This window comes from Peromyscus eremicus, chromosome 19 (genome assembly GCF_949786415.1).
Source record: "Peromyscus eremicus chromosome 19, PerEre_H2_v1, whole genome shotgun sequence".
In the NCBI taxonomy this organism is placed as follows: Eukaryota; Metazoa; Chordata; class Mammalia; order Rodentia; family Cricetidae; genus Peromyscus; species Peromyscus eremicus.
In genome coordinates, this window is record NC_081435.1 from 38,558,289 (window position 1) to 38,580,953 (window position 22,665).

A 22,665-nucleotide genomic window follows, 5' to 3' on the forward strand; every position below is an offset into this window, starting at 1 on the left:
AAGGTATGTGAAATCACTCACTGTGATTTGTTTCACACAAAATGAAATGAAAAAGTTCTTTGTGTTCCCAAGATTTTTCAAAAATAGTTTTTGTCATTTATAATCTTAATTTTTCCCTAGGAAGGAGTAAGTACTGTTTACAGAACTTTTTTTATTTTATTTTAAAGATACAGTCTCAATCTGTAGCCTGGCTAGGTTAGAACTTACTGTGTAGGCCAGGCTGGCCTTCAACTTAGAGAGCTCCGCCTGCCTCTGTCTCCCCAGTGCTGTGATGAAAGGAGGTGCCATCTGTCCTGGCATGTTCTTTTTGTTAATACATGGTATAATTCATGGTAAAATTGCAATTTAAAAGACACTCAAATGTTCAAATATATACTTAGATATAGCACTTTTCATGTATAAAAATTATCCCATTTTTTTTAGGTTTTGAGAAGCCCATATTACATGGATTATGTACCTTTGGATTTTCTGCAAGGCATGTTTTGCAGCAGTTTGCAGATAATGATGTGTCAAGATTCAAGGCAATTAAGGTATATGTCTCTTGCATAATTTTTTTTTTTTTGTGGGGTAGGGCAGATTGAGACAGGATTTCTCTGTGTAGTCTTGAATGTCCTGGAACTCACTCTGTAGACCAGGCTGGCCATGAACTCACAGAGATTCACCTGCTTCTGCCTCTGGAGTGCTGTGATTAAAGGTGTAGACCACCCCTGCCCAGCCTCACGTATGTACTTTTAAACTCTATATTGGCCTTAACAGAAGATGTTGGGGGCTGAGTTTGAACTCTGTAACACCGCCTGCAGCACTGATGGGACTTAACCATTTCAGTTTTGTGCTTACCAGTTGATTTCAAGATTTTACTGTTTACTCACTTGGTTAATAACAAAGGAAAATGTTTCTGCCTACAGTATTTCTGTCTGAGTCATAAATTGTGTGCTCGAAAGGCCCTATGGCAGTGTCAAATGGCTTTCAAAGTATTTATTAGTTTATTCTCCATGCAAGAGCGATGATACATTTTCTGATGCCTGGACCTTAATAACACTCATTATTTTCATGCTTTTTATGTAATCACAATTAGTTTTTTTAGTTCAGTAATGTGAGTATAGATTCACACAGTAGCATAAATGATCCTGCTCTAAAATGTGGAAATATTTTGTTCTGTGTACTCACTGACGACTTCAGCTCCCAGATTAATTAGTACTACTTTGAACTCCAAATTGTTCTGGTGGTTGCCGGTATCACTACCTAATAGGATTATGGTTTTGGTTTGTCATGAGAAAATGCTGCTCACTGATGCTGCCTTTTCTTTTATTTTTTTCCAGTGTTGGGAATTGAATTTACCATAACCTGGGCAAGCACTTGCTCCACCAGTGAGCTGCATCCCCAGCCCTGGTTCTCTTGTTCTGAGAGAAAAGAACTAGCTTGTTGTGTGTGCGTTACTGTCAGCGTCCTTTATTAATTTCTACATTTTTGATATCTTCTATGAAGCTTAATATATTTAAATCTCTACTTTTTTCCTTTTATGCTGGCCTTCCCTGACATTTCGCTTCCAAGGAGAAGAGTTTCATTTAAAAATATTTTTAATGCTAAAACTCTTATTTTAATAGGTTCGTTTTGCCAAACCAGTGTATCCCGGACAAACTCTACAAACTGAGATGTGGAAGGAAGGAAACAGAATTCATTTTCAAACCAAGGTATGAATCATGGAGTTGGAAGTATGTGCCGTGTGACCCTTCACCACACACTGTCATTTTGTTTCCTGCTAGTATTTTGTGGTTTGTAATAGGAATCTCTGAGAGAGAAACTTGGGAGTACTTTTAAAGTTAATGCTGACTTTTAGTTGAAACTAAGATTCCTCATGTACCTTTTAAATTCTTTTTTCTCCCCCTAATGAAAGATCTTGCAGCTTAGCTCAAGAGAATCGGAACAGAGTTTATCTAGTTTAACAGGAAAGGCATTTGAAACACATTTTTACTGTGTTAGAGGTACCGCTACTGTGTTCTAGAGAACTGTGAGGTTGGAGCCTTTAGTTTTGCCCTGGACAGAAACCATGTGTTTTTGATCACACACACACAATCTATAAATTAATATTTGTATCATAGAGCCTGGGCCTAATTAATAATCGCCAAGCCAATCAAGGTGTATCTCTGTTGATTTAAGTAATTTTGAGGGAGACTTAGTGGTTTCCAGAAAAGCAACTAAAAGGACATTCAACTTTGTGTCATTATTAACAGTTTACAAAGCAACTTTTGTTGCCACAGTTAAGCAGCTAATAGCTTTCTGTCGTTTCTCTGTGTTCATAGAGCAGGCTTAAGTACTCCAGTAATGGCAGTAATGCTTCTCTTGATGGAGACGCTGTAAACACTGTTGTCTTCAATAGTAACTTTCAGTAACAAGTCTGCATTGAAGCATAAGAAAGTCTTGATGTTGCTAATGACTTGCTGATGGCCACACAGAGGGCGTTTAAGCAGGTGCACACACCCAGCTCCACCTGGCCCCAATGCAGGTGCACACACCCAGCTCCATGTGGCCCCCAAACTTTTTGCTGTAGTTTATTCCTCCAGGAACTGGTAAGTTAGCAGAATTATGCTTTAGTTCAATGCCTTCCTGCTGCTGACAACATGTTCATGTTTTAGGGATATCATTTATTTTGCAAATTTCTTCAATATTAAAGAACTCAGTATGAGTTTTGCCTTACCCTAGGACAGTCTCTCTGATTTTTTTTTTGAAATTTGAACTGAATCGTGTTCTGTAAACCAGGCTGCCCCATTAGAACTTTCAATCCTCCCAATCCTGTCTCTGCCTTCAAAGTGCTGGCAATGCACACATGCACTACCCAGCCCAGCTCCTGTCGTACCTTACACACTAGCCTTCATTCCCACTTTTACGTGCACACGCCCTGGCTTTCTCTGAAGCCTCATTTCACTCAAATCTTTGCCTCTTGTTCTTCAACTCTCTCATTTTCTAATTGTCTTACCTATAAGGTTTGTGGTGGAGTCAGGGTTTTGGACTGGTACTGGGGATTGAACCCAGGGCGTTGCCCATGTTAGGCAAATACTGTATAACCCCAGCCCCAGGGTTCAGAATCTTTCTTGAAAATTAACATGTGCCAATGGGCTAGGAATGTAGCTCAGTGACAGAGCACTTATCTGTTGTGCACTAGGCCCTGGGTTCAGTCCCTGGCACCGTGAAGAAAGCAAGAAAGACACAGACCCAAAAGAACATGAACTCCAAAGTGTGTGGACCAGGACACCACATGAAACGTTATAGGTTTTTGTTTTCACACAACCCCAGCATTAATAGTGCATGGGCACTTTCCGTGAGCTTAAAGAGCTGAGAAATAACCTAAATGTAGTGCATTCTTCCCATTTTAAATGGCTCTAAACGTGCTTTCTCTTTGCAGAGTATTTTCTCCTTCCCCAGTAATTACAGGGACATAGAAGACTCCCACTTCGATTCCCTGCTTTCCAGTGTATTTTAAGAAACATTTAAAACAAGTATTTCAGAACTCTATGCTGATGTGCTTACAAAAAAGCAATTTGCTAAAGTGTATTTTGTTTTTTCCTTAATTGTGTCTGTGCTTTTTACTGCACACACACACACACACACACACACACACATTTTTTAAAAAGAGCACATTGCTGGGAAGGTATTTTCCCTCCTTTCAAGAATGAGAGGAGGGGACTGGAGAGATGGCTCAGAGGTTAAGAGCACTGGTTGTTTTTCCAGAGGTCCTGAGTTCAATTCCCAGCACCCACATGATGACTCACAACCATCTGTAATGAGATCCAGTGCCCTCTTCTGGCCTGCAGGCAGAACACTATATACAAAATAAATAAATCTTAAAAAAAAAAAAAATGAAGGGAGGTAGTAAAGGGGGATTAGTTAAAATCAAAGTTGTAACAATTGCTACCTTCACTTTTGGAAACGTGTTCTCTATATTGTAAATCCTTTGTTTTCTTATGAGATGGTGTTTTGCTATAGCACAGTATGTACAGAAACATGCTTTCATAGTCCTGGCTGGCCTGGAACTTGAAGTTTTCTTGCTTTAGCCTTTTTTTTTCTTCATTTTACATACCAACCACAGTTTCCCCTCTCATCCCTCCTCCTGCTCACCCCTCACCCCCTCCTCTAAAAGGATAAATTCTCCCATGAGGGTACAGTGAAGCCTGGTACATGCAGTTGAGGCAGGACCAAGCCCCTCCCCCCTGCATCAAGGCTGAGCAAGGCATCCCACCATAGGTAATGGGCTCCAAAAAGCCAGCTCATGCACCACGGATAGATCCTGATCACACTGTCAGGGGCCCCTCAAACAGACCCAGCTACACAACTGTCTGTCATATGCAGAGGGCCTAGTCCAGTCTCATGCAGGTTCCACAGCTGTTGGTCTTAAATTCATGAGTTCCCATGAGCTTGGTTCAGTTATGTCTGTAGAATTCCCCATCATGATCTTGACCTCCTCCTTGCTCATATAATCCCTCTTCCCTCTCTTCGACCAGGAGGACTCCTGGAGTGCCTCCTGGTACTTAGTTGTGGATCTCTGCATCTGCTCGATGAAGGCTCTGTGATGACAGGGTATTTACCAATCTGATTACCAGGGTAGGCTAGTTCAGGCACCCTCTCCACTATTGCTAGTAGTCTAGTCTGGGGTCATCCTTGTGGATTCCTGGCAATTTCCCTAGCACCAGGTTTCTCCCTAACCACATACTGTCTCCCTCTATCAAGAGATCTCTTTCATTGCTCTCCCACTCTGTCCCTCCCTAAGCTTGACCATCCTGCTCCCTCATGTTCTCATCCCCTCCCCTCTATTGGCCCCTTCCTCATCCCCAGTTTACTCATGGAGATTTCCTGTTTCCCCTTCCCTAAGTGATCCATGCATCCCTGTTAGGGTCCTCCTTGTTTCCTAGCTTCTCTGAAGCTGTGGGCTGCAGTCTAGTTATCCTTTGCTTTACATCTAGTACCCACTTATGAGTGAGTACATACCATGTTTGTCTTTCTGAGTCTGGGTTACCTCACTCAGGATGGTATTTTCTAGTTCCATCCATTTGCCTGCAAATTTCATTATGTCATTGTTTTTTACTTGCTTCAGCCTTTTGGGTGCTAACATTACAAGCCTGGCTGACAGTATTATTCTTACGGAAGAATAGTTACTGAAATAATTTGAAATACAGGATTAGGAATGAGAGTTTCTCTAATGGCAGGTATAAAAGGTTATTTGGATATTTACTTCATGCGTATACACTTGTGACTTGAAATAAGATCCAGAATTATGACTTTACAAACACTATCATCTGTTCATAGCCTGTTTTAACCTATGTCAACAGAACAAATTTGCTCCATATGGGGGTATCATGACACACCCTCTACTATTTCAACACTTGACAGCTCACTCTGGCTCCCCTCAAAATACATTGGGCTTGGGAAAAGAAAATCTCCAAAATACCAGAGCCCAGGCTCTATCCTAGATCATTTAAATTAGTATTTAGGCTTTAAAAATTTTGTTTTTATTACTTTTAAATTATGTGTAGGTGTGTGTTTCTGTATATGGGTATGTGCACGTGAGTGCAGGTGCTCACAGAAGCCTGAGGGGTCGGATTGCCTGGTGCTCAAGTTGCAGATGATTGTGAGCTGCCTGATGTGGGTGTTGGGAACTAAACTGGGGTCTTCAGCAAGAGTAAGCAGAAAATGCTCTTAGTCACCGAGCCATCTCTCCAGCTCCATTAATTGGTGTTTTGGAAGATGAAACCTGATCATGGTTTTTCTCTCTCTTTTCCCCTTCTTTAAAGGTTACCAATTGATTCTATATCCAGGCTTAGTAACAATTGCATTAATTCAGAAAAATGTTCATGTTTATTATTTTGTTATTTACAACATTGACCTTCTGTTTTATTTGGCTCACTAGTTTTTTTGGTTTCAAAGATAAGTGTGAGGTTTCCTTAAAACGACTGTAGCGTTTCAGGATGGAGCTGTCAACAGTCAGAGTGAACTGTCTTTCTTCCTACCCTGCTTCTGTTCTTCAGGTCCAAGAGACTGGAGACATTGTCATTTCCAATGCATATGTGGATCTTGTGCCTACATCTGGGGTTTCAGCTCAGACACCTTCTAAGGTAGGCTGCAAAGGCTGGCACCCAGTCACTTCTGGTGTGCGAGTCTTAATGTCACTTCAGGATGTTCAGGCTACTTCCTGTAGCTATGAAAAGCCTCTTGAAGGAATGACATAATTTAAAATGATTGGAATGAAATAAATATTTTTACAACTTAGAGTTTTAAAAACCTTTGCAGAATATTGGGATAATTTTAAGAGGAAATAGTTCTCTGTTTTAGTGAGAAATCTTGAAAAGTATTTGGAGAAAAAAAGGTGAAAAGCTAAGTAACCTATTCTTTTTTCTTGATTTAAAGGTTTGTATGCAGATATGAAGACAATAGCATGTCTTATTTATTAAAATATTAATATTTTATAAGGTTAAGGCTTTTGACAAAAATATTTATATCCTATGTCCAAAATATTAACTTAATAATGTTGAGACATTCACATCCATGATCTTTTACCTTCATAAACTATGTTATTAGATAACTAACAAGAATTAACATCCTTGTAAGAATAATCTAAGGTCCAAGCCTATGACATCTTCCAGCCAGAAGAAATTAAAGGCTTCATGGAATTTACTCCTGATTATTTGCTCAGGGTTTTTGAGAACTTAATTAGACCTAGGAGGACAGTTTACTTTTTTCCATTAGTTGACTTGTGTGGGGAGTGAGCAGGCACACATGCAGAGGTTGTCATCAGATGTCTTCCTCATTGCTTCTCCCCCTTATGTTTTAGACGAGGTGCCTCACTGAACCTGGACCATACCATTTTAGCTAGACTGGCTTCCCAGGGAACCCTCGACCAGTGCTGGGGATAGAACATGCACTTCCATGACCAGCTTTTGACATGGGTGCTTGGGATTCAATCAGGACCTCATGGTTATACAGGAGGCACTTTACCCCATATTTCTAATATTATTTTCAGCTTATGGTTAAAAATAGAATTTTCTGAGAAGGTAAACCAGTTCTGGGTTGTATAATACAAGGAAAATGTGCAATAAGCCTAGTGTGAAGAAAATAGTTTAGCTGTGTTATTTTTGAACCGGATAAAAATCACTTCGATTGCAGGTGTTTGTAATAATTTCTTTGTGAAGTTTTCCAATAAACTTTCCTCTTTTTGTCAGGGTGGGGAGCTTCAGAGTGCTCTCGTGTTTGGGGAAATAGGTCGCCGCCTTAAGGACGTTGGACATGAGGTGGTAAAGAAAGTAAATGCTGTGTTTGAATGGCATATCACAAAAGGTGGAAATATTGCAGCCAAGTGGAGTAAGTAATATTTCTGATTTTATGTTAGTCTAAGGTAACTTTTAGTGGAGATAAAGTATATTTTATAATTGGTAAATCTGACCTACATAGTTTTTTGTTTTCAATGAGAACTAATAGGTCTCAGGACATTTAAAGGCATGCATTTTTTTTCCTTAAATTACATACGTCATTTGGCAATTTCATGCACATATATAATGCATTCTAATTATGCTGACCCACCCTAACCTTTTAAACCTCTCCTTCTCCCTACCAATTCCTCACCCACATCCGTATCTTTTTGTTTTGTGACCCACTGACTTTAAGCAACACTGTCCATGTGAGCATAGGTGTGGAGCTATCCACTCCGGTGGTGCACTCACTAGTGGCTGATAACTGAAGACATGATTATGATTCCCCCACCTCCCAGCATCCATGAGTAGCCAGTAGTTCCCCAGGGAGGGCTAGGACCCCAAAAGAATGCCCCCATCCACTACTGGCTGTTGACTAGCCCTGTCTTGTGTAGGTCCAGTGCATATAGACACAGCTGCTGTGAGCTCATGATTCTATTATAATACCTAAAATCAGTACACTTGGCATTCCATATCCCTGGTTTCAGTCAGCGAGTGATTGACAGTGCATGAGGCCATGTGATGATTAGCCCTGGTACTGTTTTCTAAAGAAAGAAAAATTGGAAAATTTAAAAAGAGTGAAACATATTTCTAGATCTTTAGCATGTGCTGTACAGTTTTATCTTTATTCTATCCTGTAGGAATGTGGGAGAAATCAGGCTGATCAGTGAATACTCCCGGGGACGTTTTGCTTACTCCTAGCTTTTGTCCTGGAAGCCCAAGGACACAATATTTTCACTGGAAGTCTAGCAGCTTTTTTCTCCTAAATCTCCATAGTAACACAGGAAAAGTGGCCTACAGGGTATTTTTAGAAAAGGACTTTTCCCACATAGGTGCTGTGGCATGCATGCCCCCCATCCATAAATTTATAAAGGATTTTTAAGTTTTATTTTTAACTGAGAAAATGAGATTCCCATGTAGTTTAGGTTGCTATGAGCCCCTGAAAGGGGCTGGAGAGATAGCCTAGCAGTTAAGAGCAGTTGTTGCTCTTCCAGAGGACCCAGGTTCAATTCCCAGAAACCACATGGCAGCTCACAATTATTTGTAACTCCAATTCCAGAGAATCTGATGCCCTTTTCTGGTGTCTGCGTGTACTGCTTGCCTGTGGTGCATAGCCACACTCAGGCAAAACTCAAATACACATTAAAAGTGTAAATAAGTAAGGCTTAAAAAAGAAAAAAAGCCCACGCAATCCCGTGAAAGCCTGGAGGAGGCCTGGGATTTGCTTAGACTGTAGACCTGTGCAGACTTTTAGGTTCAGCTTGGTTTTGGTAGTAATCCTCCAGAAACAGTATATTACATGCAACACTTAACTAATCGACTGTGTTCATGACTGAGAGCAAGAAGACTGTACTTTGGATAGCCCACAGCTGATGGATGGGACCTCCTTTAAACTAGGATTTTTGTATTACATACCATGTGGGCAATGTGCTGGTGCATATTAATGAAAATGTGTGTGTTTGGTTTTTTACTTGGTAGCTATTGAGAGAACATGTTTAGGGCTCAAGATGTACTGTATGAAGATGCTTAGCTACCATGCAGAGGCCTTGGGTTTGATCTGTAGCACTGGAGGAAGAAAATAGTTCCCACTTGGGTCCTTTAAAATCACACAGTTCATTATTCATTACAACTCATACACCTAAAGCTTGTCTAAATCATTTAGAACTTTGATTTTCTATTTCTTGTTCTTTTTAACATTTACTGTTTCTTTTAGGCAGCGTATGTCCACTGTATAAAACATAGTCTGTATTAATAAAAGAGGAAAAAGCAACAGTGTGTCTGCTAAAAAGAAAAACCACAGGTCGTCTGTTGGTTTTTCCTTAAGGGAAATGTGCTTGCAGTGGGTTAGTTGAGAAAGGAGAGGAAGGAAGGCAGAAGAGGAAGAGTCTGCCTTCCCCAGATTTCGGCTTGCCTCATGGTTTCTGAGCTAGGTTAACAGTGTGCATAACTGCTGTTGCATGCTCTCCTTTTTTCTTTTTTCCATTTTTCCCCGTGGTGGAAGTCAACTTTCCTCTATGGAAAAAGTACACTAGCAGCTGAGTTGCAGAGCATAGGCTTAGTGAAGAGTGAGCGCCACAGGAACAAGAAAAGGGCGACAAGTATGAGTCTCGAAGCTGGCAGTATACTATAGGGCTTCATATTGAAGACAAGTGATTGACCTAGGCAAGCAGGTCTGTTTCCTGCAGTATGATGTAAGTGGTTAATAACTAACTAAGATTTCATTTGGAAGAGAATGTGCTTACATTGGAAAGTTACCTGTTGTTAACACAAAAAGTTTCCCCCATTAATTTCCATTAGAAATAAATGAGACTATTGGAGTCTTGTTCATTGCTGCCTGCCATCAGTTCTCTGCAGCTTTTGTGTGTCTTCGTGTCTCTCCAGGTCCTTACCTAGCAAAGCCAGCAGTGACAGGCTCTAGACCTCCCCTGAAAGGGTTCGTCTTTCCCTGTGCTCGATTGCCTTTGTCTGTCAGCTTGGCTTGATACACAGCTGTGAAACTGTTTTCCCACCAGTCTTTGTGTCTCTGACATAAACCACCGCATTTGGCTGCAGTGAGAATCCCTTTTGGCAGCCCTGTGGTGCTTACTGATACAGAATAGGTATTTAAAGGCTACCTTAGGGAATACCTTGCCTCTACTTTTTCCCCCACAAGCGGTTTTAAGATGTTTTGCCAAATGCTGAAGTACCAAATATTGTGTGTTTTATATTGTTGATATAAGCCCAGCCACGCTCATATTATGGCACACCAGAAACAGGGTAGAGAGAATGGAAATGAGCATACAGGCTGGGTGTGCTATCATTGTCATTGAGCAAATGTAGGAACTGATGGGTCACATTCCAACCCAAAGATCCCAGACCACGCCCATCTCTTCCTTTCCCTCCCTGGCAGAATGTGTGTGTGTATTGGGGGAATTTTTTCAAATCCAATTAAATCTAGATCTGGAGAGGATGTGGGTATCAGCTGAGACACTGTTGGTGTTGATTGTGGAGACAGAGGAGTCATAGGTGTGCCTTGAAGTTTGCCACGTCTAAGGCCCAGCACATATTGTTAGGTAGGAACAGGAGGGCTGCCTGAGTGAGGGCGGTGTTGCCTCTGCTGGCAGGGCTGCTGAGAAAATCTAAAGCCTCTCCTCCTGCCAATGAAAGGGGAGAGGTAAAGCCCCTGGTTAATATAGCAAGTCAGAAAGGGCCTCGGTGCAGGCAGGGCTTTGGGGAGGGAAGGCAATCTGTGTCATGCTTTCATTTTCATACCTCAGGGGCAGTGTTTAGTCACAGCAATATTCATAGATAGGACATCCTTAAGCTAGGGGCCAAGTTCACACTTGTCTTTCTTCAAGAACAGTGACTGTTAGTGTCATTTTATTACATATGGAATAAATAATTGGAGCTGAATGTCTGGACATAAACAGTCATTTCCAAGGTTCTAGGTCATTCGTGGTTTCACCTTTGAATAAAGGCCATCCTTTATTTTTCTAGGGATCTTTGATGGGGCTGAAAATGTGAGTAAAGAAGTCTCTGAGTCCCCTTGGAACAGACTCTTGCTTGTCCTGATACCCTGTTGTACTTTGGTCGTTTCTAGTTACATGTCCCTTTTCGTCTGACCTTGGGCTTAACTCTGAGAAAGGACTGCACTCAGTCTGTTGGCAGCTCCTAGTCAGGTCTGTAGCACATGTCCAGTATGTACCGGCTCAGGCTGGTAAGTGCTAAAATCCATATGGGAGTCACAGGGATGAGATCATTGTCCTTTTGGAAGAACAAAAATGGATGCTTGTTTTCTGTTGTGTAGTGGGGAAATGTACCATTGAAACATTTTACCAGCAACGATCTTATTTATTTCTAAAACCATCCAGAAATTGTCTAGGAAGCTATTTGGTCCTATTCTGGTATTCTGTTAACAGTAAAGTTTAGAGGAATGAAAGTTGGCAGAATAAGCAGCTTAGTCGCAGGAGGCCCTGGGTTCCATTTCCAGCACCCACAACAAAGAAAGGAAGAGTAGGAGGCTTTAGGTTCTACAGAATCATTTGTGGCTGAAAATTAAAGCAGTTATTCTGATCTGAAATTTGGAAGCAGAAAAATTTGAAGGTAGAAAACTTTCCTCTTAGAACTCACTGCTAACAAAACTTGACCCCAGCTTAGGTGGTATTACTGCCTTTCTTTACTTCACCTAGTGTCAATTAGAGTGCAGAAATAATATACTTGGTTATATAATGTTGCATCACTGAGGGGTCTTTTTTAATTCAAAATAACTAAAATCAGAACAATTCTAAATTCTAAACACATCCAGGCTGGAAATTGAGATTCAGAATTACAGACCTGCACATGTGCATGGGGACCACAGGTGATAGATAGAGGCCTGGAAAAGATGAGCTTGGCTTCAGAGGATTGGAAAACTGGCTCACTCAGGGACAAGTTCAGTATTTATGTGCCATGCCCCCTCTGGGTATGAAAAGACCAGAAGGAAGGCAGACCCGAGTTAGTCATGATGATAATGGAGAGAGAGGAGAGGACCGATGGGAAACCATTGCTAGGGTAGAACCAACCTCCGTGACCACTGTTTAGGTCTGACTATCAGAAGAAATGAAGACAACTGGGTAAACTGAGGTTTTGAACCCGTACCCTTGAGAATGGTGACTCATTAGTGAAGAGCAAAATGGGGAAGAGGAAGGAGTTTGTAGAGAGAAAATGAACTGTGGTGCCAGAACTAGGGCTAGATTGTATGGGCTGTGTGCCTCCTGTGGCTCATGGCTGAGTGACCGCTGTAAGCAGAGTCCATTGGCTTTGCCACCTTGATAATGTCATGCAAAAGGAAAATGGAATGGGACTTTGGCTGTGGAGGATTGTCTGCCATTCCTGTCACATAGAATTTGGCTTACAAATTTTCACTGTATAATTTATTGTAATGCTAAGTACTTAATACATGTTTCCAATTAATTTGTTTGTTGCTTGAATATTTATAGTTATAGGATACATTCAAACTATTGAAACTTAACAAGTACTTATTATAGACTAAAGACACCATGTTGTTGAACATAATGTGTTCCATATTTCTCAGAGTGATAGGTTTAAGCAAATGGCTTGGAACAGGTTGGTTTCTCTCCAATCTCATATCTGTAATCTTTTACATTGTATGAACATGTATAAAAATTTAATCTAGATACCACGATCATACAGATACTATGCATTTTTGAGTATTGTTTGGTGAAGTGAATTGGTTGAGTTTTAATGATATATATTTTAATTAAGTGTCCAGAACTAACTGTGTATCTGGACCGAATCCAGGCGTCTCTTGTGCACTGTATCACAGTGACTGGATGACGATGCTCTTTGAATGTTCGTGTTCATACATTTTGGAAACTTGTCACCATGTGGAAGGAAGTGTAGAGATTTGAGAACTGGCATTCCTTGCAGATGAGACTCCAACCTTCTTGAGGAAGCCATCTGATCAGAACCTATAAGCTCTGGGTTGCAATTCATCTTCTGAAGTCAAATTGGATTATCCTTTATCTTTTAAGGCCAGATCTTGCTTTGTAGCCTTTATAGCCCAGGCTGGCCTTAAACCTGAAACTCTCCTGCCTTAAGCTTCGTAAGTGGTTGGAGTATAGGCCCTATACACTAAAATTTAAAGATGCCAGATTTGGGATTGAGATTCATAAATGTCTCATGAATTTGAAGAAAACAGTTTGTGTTTGGAAAGACTCTGCTATCTCTTCATCAGTTAAGGGTTTCCCCAACCATGAACAGCCGCTCCCCTCCAGAGCAGTTCCTGACTCCGTGCCCTCAGAACAGCACCGCTTCACAGGCCGTCAGTCCTCTCTGTATGCAACATGTCCTAACATCATTTGCAATTTTTTTTTTAACAGTAAATTCTGACATAGAGATAAAACTGCAAAAATTATAAAGAGAAGTAACAGTTATCTTTCATCTAGTACTTCAAACTGTTAAAATTTTACCCCATTTTGTAAAAGTTAGAGTACTTTAGAGTAACTTGAAGACTTCGTATTGTAAGGGTAAAGGCTACTCTATTATTTCAAGAACAAAGACATTCTCTGACCACAGAGTAGTTATCAATGTCAGGAAGTTAACATTTATATACTGTTCTTATCTCCTCTACCACCTTATTAATGCTTCACCATTTGTCCCAATAGTGTCATTTAAAGCAAAGGAGTAATAACAGTAATAGTAGCAACAGTAGAAGTGAAGAGATAGAGGGGATGAATGCTCCCTGACTGGCTTGCTCACACTCTGCATTTAAGTCCCTAGCTGCTGGAGCCCAGATACATTGTCTGTCTTATTTATCATCTTGATGTTTGGGAAAAGGTATTTTGAAAAATATTCTTTATGATTAGGTTTATGAATTTTTGGACAGAATAGTAGCAAAGTATTATGTCCTTACTATCTCTTTTTTTTTTCTTCTTCTAAAAAACTTATATTTTAGTAGGGAGTGGTGGCTCCCTTCTAGCTCTGGGCTTACACAAGTGCCAGTTCCATCATTTTCACACATGTGTGGGGACTTGAACCCAGCAACGTAGACTTAAACAGCAAGAGCTCTCAACTACTGAGCCGTCTCTCCAGACAGCTCCTCCCCACCCCACCCCATTTTTCAAAAGGGTGGCCTTGCTCCGTAGTCTCCCAGCATTTAGGAGGCAGAGGTAGGAGGGATAACCCATGAGTTTGAGGACAGCCTAGGCTCCTGTGTGAAAGGTTTTCATTTGCTGCTACTCTTTGGGGGCATAGAGAGCCTTCTTATGCCCTTTCACTTACTTAACACTTCCGAAACATTCTCTTCAAAGAAGTATATGGGATTAGGTGACAAGATGGGTCTGCGCCCACAAAGACTTGCTGTCTTAGGCATTGGAGGCAGAAGCAGCGCTTTTTTTTTCTGTAGCCCCTTTTGTGATTTTACCTCACCCCTTCTCTGGAAAGGCTGTAAATTCTAGTGGAAATTTCCCTCAACTCTTTTAGAAACTTGATGATCATAAATTTGAATTATAATCATTCAAACACAGTCACCTCTGCCACTGGGTGGAGGTGCAATTTTTTTATTCTTACAGAAGACTAGTAGTGACCTATAGGCATCTAGGCATCTGGATTCTAATGATTCCAGTGGATGCTTCTCCCACCAAAGCCCCTGCGCATTTGAGTGTTTTGCTCCTTTACCCCAAATGTCTACATTCTTGCTAAGCACCATCTTTCTTGTATCAGTGTAGCCGTTAGCTTCTCACACCCTCAAGTCTCACGTCTGCGATGGTGAGTTGATAAGTGTGAGGGAAAGTGTGACTGAACAACCATGGGTTACTGTTGACTGGAGACTTACCCCTTTACTCTAGTGTTAATGTGTGCAAATTACAGTTTTATTACTGAGCAGAATTTTCATGTACATCCCGGCCCAGTGAGTGGGGCCTGGGCAGAGTTGTGCAGAATTAAAACCACAGATTGTAAGTCTACTGGTTGGCAGAGGTTTGCTTTCCTTTAAACTTTACCATACCCCCTCCTTCCTGTCCCCTTCTGTTACCTTTCTTTTTGATCATAGAAATAATACACACGATGAAAGTGTACTCATGGACGTCCCAGTGAGAATAGGGCCTTTGTTCTTCATGTTATACTCCTAGTACCTCTGATACCTTTTCTAATAGTCACACTGGAAACGTCCAATAAGGAAGTGCGTGAAGTCTCCAAAGCAAAATGGGCCTTCCTCGCTCTTTACCTTCCTAGATTAAGCGTTAAGTTTTTATTTTTATTTTTTTCCTTAAACTTTTTGTTTGCTTGCTTGGCAGAATTCTCTTCTGTAGAGACCTGGGTGGTTCACTTTTCCTTTTTTAGCACTTGGTAACAGGAAGCTAATTAAGCATTCTGGATGTTCTTATGGACCTTCAGCTTGCCTTATGAAAGTTGGGAGTTCTTTACATCCTCTAGGAGGGTTGATGTAGCTGCAACAACCTGACCCCAGTGTCATGAGGCTGACCCTGAAGATGCTGATTGGCTTTTCCTGTAAGCATGATAGCAATCATAGGGGAGACAACTCAGACTTTGTACTGTAACTTCGGTAAAGTTCTGTAAGTGTTACAGAAACCGTCAAGTTAAACTGGTGAAGAGTTTTCTCAACTACTAAGCCTGTTTCTGAGATAGTTAACCTTTCTACAAAAAGTTTGTTAATGGAAGAAAAGCTAGTTAAAATAATGAACAACCTAGCATCTTCTTGAAGTAGATGGTAATTAACACAGAGACCTACAACTGGACAACACACCAAGAGTGAGAGACTCCAGAGCACCCAGTCCTAAATGAGAGGACTTCATCAAACCCCTCCCGTCAAGGCTCAGGAGGGGTGTGGAGGTGGGAAGATTCTAAGAGCCAGAGGTGATGGATGACTTCAAGGAAACCATGTCTTTCAGACATAACAGGACTGCTGAGCATCTGAACTCAGAGACTGGCAGCACACACACTGCCTGGCCTGCACAGGTTCAAACCAGATGCTGTCCCAGCACTAAGAGGGGAAGTGGATGCAAAGTTCCACCCCGACCCTTTTTTTAAATTTTTATTTTTTTAAACAGGGTCTTTCTACATAGCCCTGGCTGTCCTAAAACTCACTATGTAGACCAGGCTGGCCTCAAACTCACAGAGATACACCTGCCTTCTGAATGCTAGGATTAAAAGTATGTGCCGCCATGCCCAGCCTAAGAAGCCATTTGCAATTGCATTTGATTCCTGCTGGAAAAGGGAAAGTCAGTTTTCTCCGATAGTGTCAGGTACATTAATCAATTAACTAAAAGTCTTTGCTGACTGCATTTTAAAGACCCTAGTTAGATACAGTCCAGCAACTTCACTTCTTGTTAGTAACTTATTCGACATTTAATTAACATTTATATGAGTATTTCTATCATGAAATTCTTCATTAATAAAAAACTATTATTGACTTGACTGTTTCAAAGAACTTTATAAAAGGTCGCATCTAAAACAGATTTACACTGGATGGTGCCCACTGCAGGAGGATTGCTGTGAGTTCAAGGCCAGTCTTGGTAACTGGGTGAGACCCTGTCTCAACAACAACAAAGCTTTTCTAAGTGCCAGGGAGTACGGGTTCTAGAAGTAGAGCACGAGTAGAATACAGGAACGTTGCCACAGTGTCCATTTTAGTTCACTTCGTGCTATGATGATTTTGAGAAAAAAGTGACACACATTGTTTTCTTGTTTTCCCAGCCATCGACCTGAAGAGCGGCTCTGGAGACGTGTACCAAGGCCCTGCAAAAGGTTCCGCTGATACGACCATCATAATTTCCGATGAAGATTTCATGGAAGTGGTCATGGGCAAGCTTGACCCTCAGAAGGTAATGAAGGTTATACTTATATTCTCATTAGCAAGTCATATTTTAAAAATTACTATTTCAGTTATAGTTTTGAAAAAAATTTTTTGGGGGGTGTAAGTCCTGCTTGCCATTTACTAAAATAATTTAAAACCCACACTAGGCATTTTGAATATATAGTTTGAGGTATAAAACTTGTATGTGATACAAGTTGAATATTTCTTACTTGTAATTTCTGTTGTGTTTCAACTTTTAGCTAGTGGATTTTGGGATATTTGCACAGATTTTACTGGGTTAGAATCTCTAGTCCAAAAATTTGAAATCTGAAATGCTCCAAAATTAAAAAAATTAAAACAAAACCTTGATTTGCTTTTTTCAGGAAGTTTCAATTTTTGAAGCATTTAGGAAGTCTTAGTTTTGTGTTAGTGACATCCAGCCAATATAAATATTAATAACTCATTGAAAACCTAGAAATAGGCTATTTAACTAATAGTCACTGTGTCATGGAAGTTGAAGCATTCCAAGGCATTTCAGTGAAAATCATCAGAAAGACAGGAGTGCCTTCTGTTGACATTAATTTTTAATATTTTCACGCACAAAATTGAAGTAGCCAATGTAGTAATTTGCATAAAGGAGAAAAACTAGTTATTTTCAGTTTGTGATGGTCCTTACAATGAATGGTCTCAGACTGTTTGAATGGACTAGTATTAAAACATAACTTCCACACAGTAGCAAAACTCATGAGATGAAAGAACTGAAGAAAGCCTGTTTAAAAGTTACATACTTATATGCTATATAAAAACCTGTTTATAAGTTATTTTCGAAATTTGAAAACTTTCTTAGAAATGCAACTTCCACTCAGTCCCTGGTGAGAATTGGGAACAAACAACAAAACCAACCCTGGCTGTTGTTTCCTTCCCCAGGGTTCACAGCTAGGGGTTTGGGGGTGTCTGCACCCCCAACAGTGGAGAAGGGGAATTGTAACTTGTTGTTGCTCCACCTTGTGGGCCTCCGCTGCTCCTCTCCCTTACTGATCGGGGGCTGCTGACAAAGCTGCATGTGAATACAACCAAGTGTCTCCTGTGAAACCCCTGGGCTTGTGCCAGCGTTACTGCTTCAGGCACTCATCACTGGGAGCAGCCAGTCCCAGAGACCCTTTCAAGTACCAAAGCCAGTATTAACAGTCAGTGCATGCCCCTGCTAGAAGTCACTGCTCCATCATTACACACAGTGTGCGCCCACTCTGCTGTCTAGACCACACCCATCCGGATAGCTTGAGTCCCCCAACTATTCCACAATCTGCAGCGACAGTAGTTCTCTGACTCAAGCATGTTGTACTGCCCAAACACTAATGATGGTCAAAAGAACCTACAAGAACCCATGGTGCCAAACTCAAAATTGCATAACAAACCAGAATCCCAAGACACATTTTCAGGAGAAATTTGCTTTCTAAGAAGACCATCCCATGAAAGTAGTAGGGATATCCATTCTACCACACAACATAAATCTCAATATAACACATATGAGAAACAAACACTATACTATGATACCCCCTGACTGTGACAGCTCCTTAGTAACGGGTCCTAAAGATGCTAAAGTAGATGGGGTTAGAGAGATGAGTGGTTAAGAACACTCTCCGCTGCTGGAGAGGACCCAGATTCAGTTTCCAGCACCCATATCAGGTGGCTATGAGTTACCTGTAACTCCAGTTCCAAGGTATCTGATGCCCTCTGGCCTCTTCAAACACCATACACATGTGGTACACATAAACATAATAAATCAACCAATAATCTTTTTAATAAAAGAGCTCATAAGATCATAGTTGAATGAAATTAGGAATACATGCAGGATATAAATGAGATAATTCTGCAAATAGGAAATCTTGGAAAATAAAGAGCTCAATAACACAGATAAAAACTTTAGTCAAAGCCTAAATGAGATAATTCTGCAAATAGGAAATCTTGGAAAACAAAGAGCTCAATAACACAGATAAAAACTTTAGTCAAAGCCTTCAACTAGATCAAGTATAAAAAAGAATATTAGCTTGAAGATAGGTCTTTCAAAATGTCACATTCAGACAGAAAGAAACAAAATAAAGAATTAAGAGACTCAGTATGTGTGAGACACCATGAAAACACTGAACTTTTGCATCAATATACTTACTTAGAAGTTCAGGTTACAGACATAGAAACTACTCAGTCCAATTGTGGTTGAAAACTTCCCTAATGTTGGGAAAGACATGAACATCCAGATACAGGATTCATTCCCACTCACTGTGATATAGTCAGACTGTCAAACTACAGGGCAAAGGAGGATTCTTTAAACCTGAGAAAGTGCCAAATCACATGTGAGTGCTAACAGCCCCATTAGACTGATAGCAGACTTCTGAGCAGAAACACCACAGGGCAGGAGAACTGGAAGGATGCATTTCAAGGCCTGAAAAGAAGTAACTGCCAACTAAAGTTACAATATCAGTAAAGCTCTCCTTCAGAATGGGAGGAGAAGTGGAGCCCTTTGGAGGTAAGCAGCAGTGAAGAAGATGGACTACCCATCATACCTAGAAGTGGGGAGGAGTTAGGAAAGTAAATCCTATTAGACAAGCAGACTTATAAAAGAATAAAAACATTGTCAGTACAGTCAATCATAACTATAAATCATTGTAAGAAAGAAAAAAATTAGCAGAAAATTCCAATAGAAGAAAATCAACACATGATAAATATAAATCTATACCATCCAGTAGTGACCAAGTGTAAATGGTTATAATTCACCATCTAAAAGATATGGAATAAGGTCTAACAATGTTCTGCCTACAAGAAACTCATCTTACTAAGTAAAATCCCAAAATGAACTGAAAGAAAAATTGGAAGATGACATTCTGAAGTAAATAGAAATGCTGAGTGGGAATGTGTGTAGCTATATTTACATCTGACAAAGGAGACAAAAATAAAAGCAGATGAAGCTCACTGTACAGTGACCAAAGGCCAATTCATCAAAGAGTGGGATGATTATGAATGAATGTGTATCTATTATTAGAGCACTGAGTTTTAGAAAACAAACACTGTTAGACTAAAGGGAAAGACAGACTTCAATACATTAAGTAGTGGGAAAGTTCTACACCCCATATAACAGTGAATAGATAGATTACTCATTAAAAAAAAAACAGAGTTAAACTCTACTATAGATCAACTGTATCATAGATCAAATGACTTTACCCATTCTTCTCACTAGGATATGGAACTTTCTCTAGAATAGACAAAATATTAAGCTATAAAATAAATGTTAACCATGAATAACATTTCTGATAAGAGTGAAAAACCTAGGATCAGATGACTTCCCTACTGAATTTCATCCTACTTTTAAACAAGAACTAACGTCAGTGTTTGCAAGGGCTGGAGTCCTTCAAACTCATTGAGGACAGCATCACTCTGTGACTCAGACCTGACAAAGACATACATGCATATATCATTGTCCCAGATGAACAGAATAGTTCTCAACAAAAACACTAGGAAAGCAAACTCAACAGCCTGTGTATGTATCTAAGTGAGCACACAGCCAAAGGGGGGGGGAGATGAATTTAATTCCAGGCATGCAAGATGATTCAACATATGCTAATATGTCATATCAACAGAAGGAAGGGAAAAATCATATGAATATGACCATCTGTAAATGCATTAAAAGCATTTGGTAAAATGCAACACACCTTTCATGATAATATGAGCCCCAATCAAATTCTATATAGAAGGATCAAATTCCAGCATAGTAAAGGGTCATATGACAAACCCACAGGCACTATCACATGGAATGGGGAAAGGCTGAAAGCATTTACCAGCATGAGCAGTACCTGGGTGTTACTCTCCCCTACTCTTAATAGTACTGTTAGCCAGAACACGAGGACACCAGGAAGACATAAAAGATGTACATAGACTACATCTAGGAAGTCTCATCAATACAGCTCCTAAACAAGACCTGAAGGAAAATACTAAGAGATATGCTAACATGGAAGGGAAAATCTCATGGGGCCTCAACCCTAACGAAGAACTACAGTCAAATAAGGGATACTGAGAGCGGGAGAACTGGTCTTACTCAGGGAAGAGCCCTCAAAGTGGTTATCCAGTACCAAGTGGTCAGCCCTGAAAACATACCTACAAGTAACATATGGGCTGAGCAGGTTGTTTTTATATATTTAGGAATAGACTTTGTGTGTTTGTGTGTATGCATGTGTTTAACCACAATTAAAGAAATAGATGCCATAAATTTGAGAAAGAGCAAAGTATGTGAATGGAAAGGGTAGAGGGAGGACAAAGAAGAGAAGAAATTATGTATTTTAATTTCAAGGCCTACCTTTAAAAAGAAACGTACATAGAGGACACGAGAAAGTTAAAACATTCTTTTTGGCAGATTCTATCAAGACTTAGAAATATTAAAATGTTCAGAGTTTACAAAATTTATTTAACATGTCAGCCTTCTGCTTGGCTTCTTACAATCTTACCATATACCCTGCACATTATTTAACTCACATGACAAAGGTGTGTTACTTCAGTGCTGCCGTCTCGAGTTTTCATAGATGTAGAGATTAACTGGTTTGCCCAAGTTAACACTGCTGATGAGTGACAGAGCCTGGACTTAACCCCAGGGTTCCTGTGCTGTTATCTATTCACCGAAGTGTGCTACTCTCTTATTTTGACATTATATGGCCTCTGTATGATAGGGATGTAATTAACATCTTCAGTCTGCTCCCCAAGTTCTGAGTAGAATAGTCTTTTATCCAGGCATTCCCAACTCCACGTGCAATAACAGAGTAAAGCCAGAGTGCAGATTCAGACAGAACTGCCAGGCCTGTCAAGTCTTATGACATAATCTTATGACAAAAATCATACTTAGTCTATGATTTTTATAAACACACAGGAGTCCTTTTCTTAGCTAAAATTATGTATGCTCTCCATACCTGTTCAATTCTACAGCCAGCCTGGAGCCGCCTTTGTTGTCCAGTCCCTAACTTACCTGCTGTCCATCTGAACAAGTGTCCTTCTGGAAAAAGGTCCAGTGCCAGGGTAACAGCTGTTCTCTCTCCCCTGTCCCTTTGCAGGCCTTCTTCAGTGGCAGACTGAAGGCCAGAGGGAACATCATGCTGAGCCAGAAGCTTCAGATGATTCTTAAAGACTATGCCAAGCTCTGAAGGGCCTGCTGTTCTGTTACCGTGACTCACTAACTACTCTCCGTCCAATTATGCTCCAATATTCTGTGATGTGATCAACAGTAACATGCAGCAGAAATCACTTAACATTTTCAGATTTCAGATAACTCAGATTTTCATTTTCTACTAATTTTTCACACATTATTTTTACAAGGAACTGTAATCTAGCTAGCAAGGAATTGTTCTGTTCATAGATCTGTATCTTAATAAAAATTTTTCAACTAAGTCTGGTTCCTTTAGAATTTGTAATAGCGTTAGTATGTTGAAAGGAAAATTGAATGAATAAAAGCCACTTTAATTCTCATCTCACTTTCTTTTCTCTTCATTGATATCCCGTATTTCATGAATTTCCCAGTATGTACTCATTTTCCACTGTTAGAATAGTGCTGTGCTTCAGAACAAAGTCTTTGTGCTCTCAAATCATCCTTTGATCCCCTCTGCTTGAAACTTTATATTTTTCATCATGTTTTTAAATCCACCAAAGAGAGGACATTTTTGCTTCATTGGTAGCCTGAATTCATAAAGATAGTTACTAGCAAGTATGATCACAAAGCTCTTTCCCCCTACAGTTCCTTCAGATGCAGTGTGTGGGAATGTGCTGTTGGTGGCTTGTCTGCAACGGACAAAGGGAAGTGTGGATGGTAAGGCTGGGATGGAGTAAGCTTCAGTTTTGTTGCATTCAGAGTTCCCATTCTTAGCTGATTCTTTGAGAATCAGA

General features: G+C 40.2%; 1 protein-coding gene across 1 annotated transcript in view; it reads left to right on the forward strand.

The window, feature by feature from the left end:
• The window catches only part of Hsd17b4 (hydroxysteroid 17-beta dehydrogenase 4), an 84,338-nt gene extending 62,087 nt beyond the window's left edge, over positions 1–22,251 (forward strand). The window contains exons 19-24 of the mRNA XM_059246180.1: positions 424–530; positions 1,605–1,691; positions 6,018–6,104; positions 7,209–7,347; positions 16,650–16,777; positions 21,840–22,251. Of these exons, the coding sequence (XP_059102163.1) occupies positions 424–530; positions 1,605–1,691; positions 6,018–6,104; positions 7,209–7,347; positions 16,650–16,777; positions 21,840–21,929 (638 nt within the window). The 3' untranslated portion in view covers positions 21,930–22,251. The remainder of the gene's footprint in view (positions 1–423; positions 531–1,604; positions 1,692–6,017; positions 6,105–7,208; positions 7,348–16,649; positions 16,778–21,839) is intronic.
• Positions 22,252–22,665: the final 414 nt, after the last annotated feature.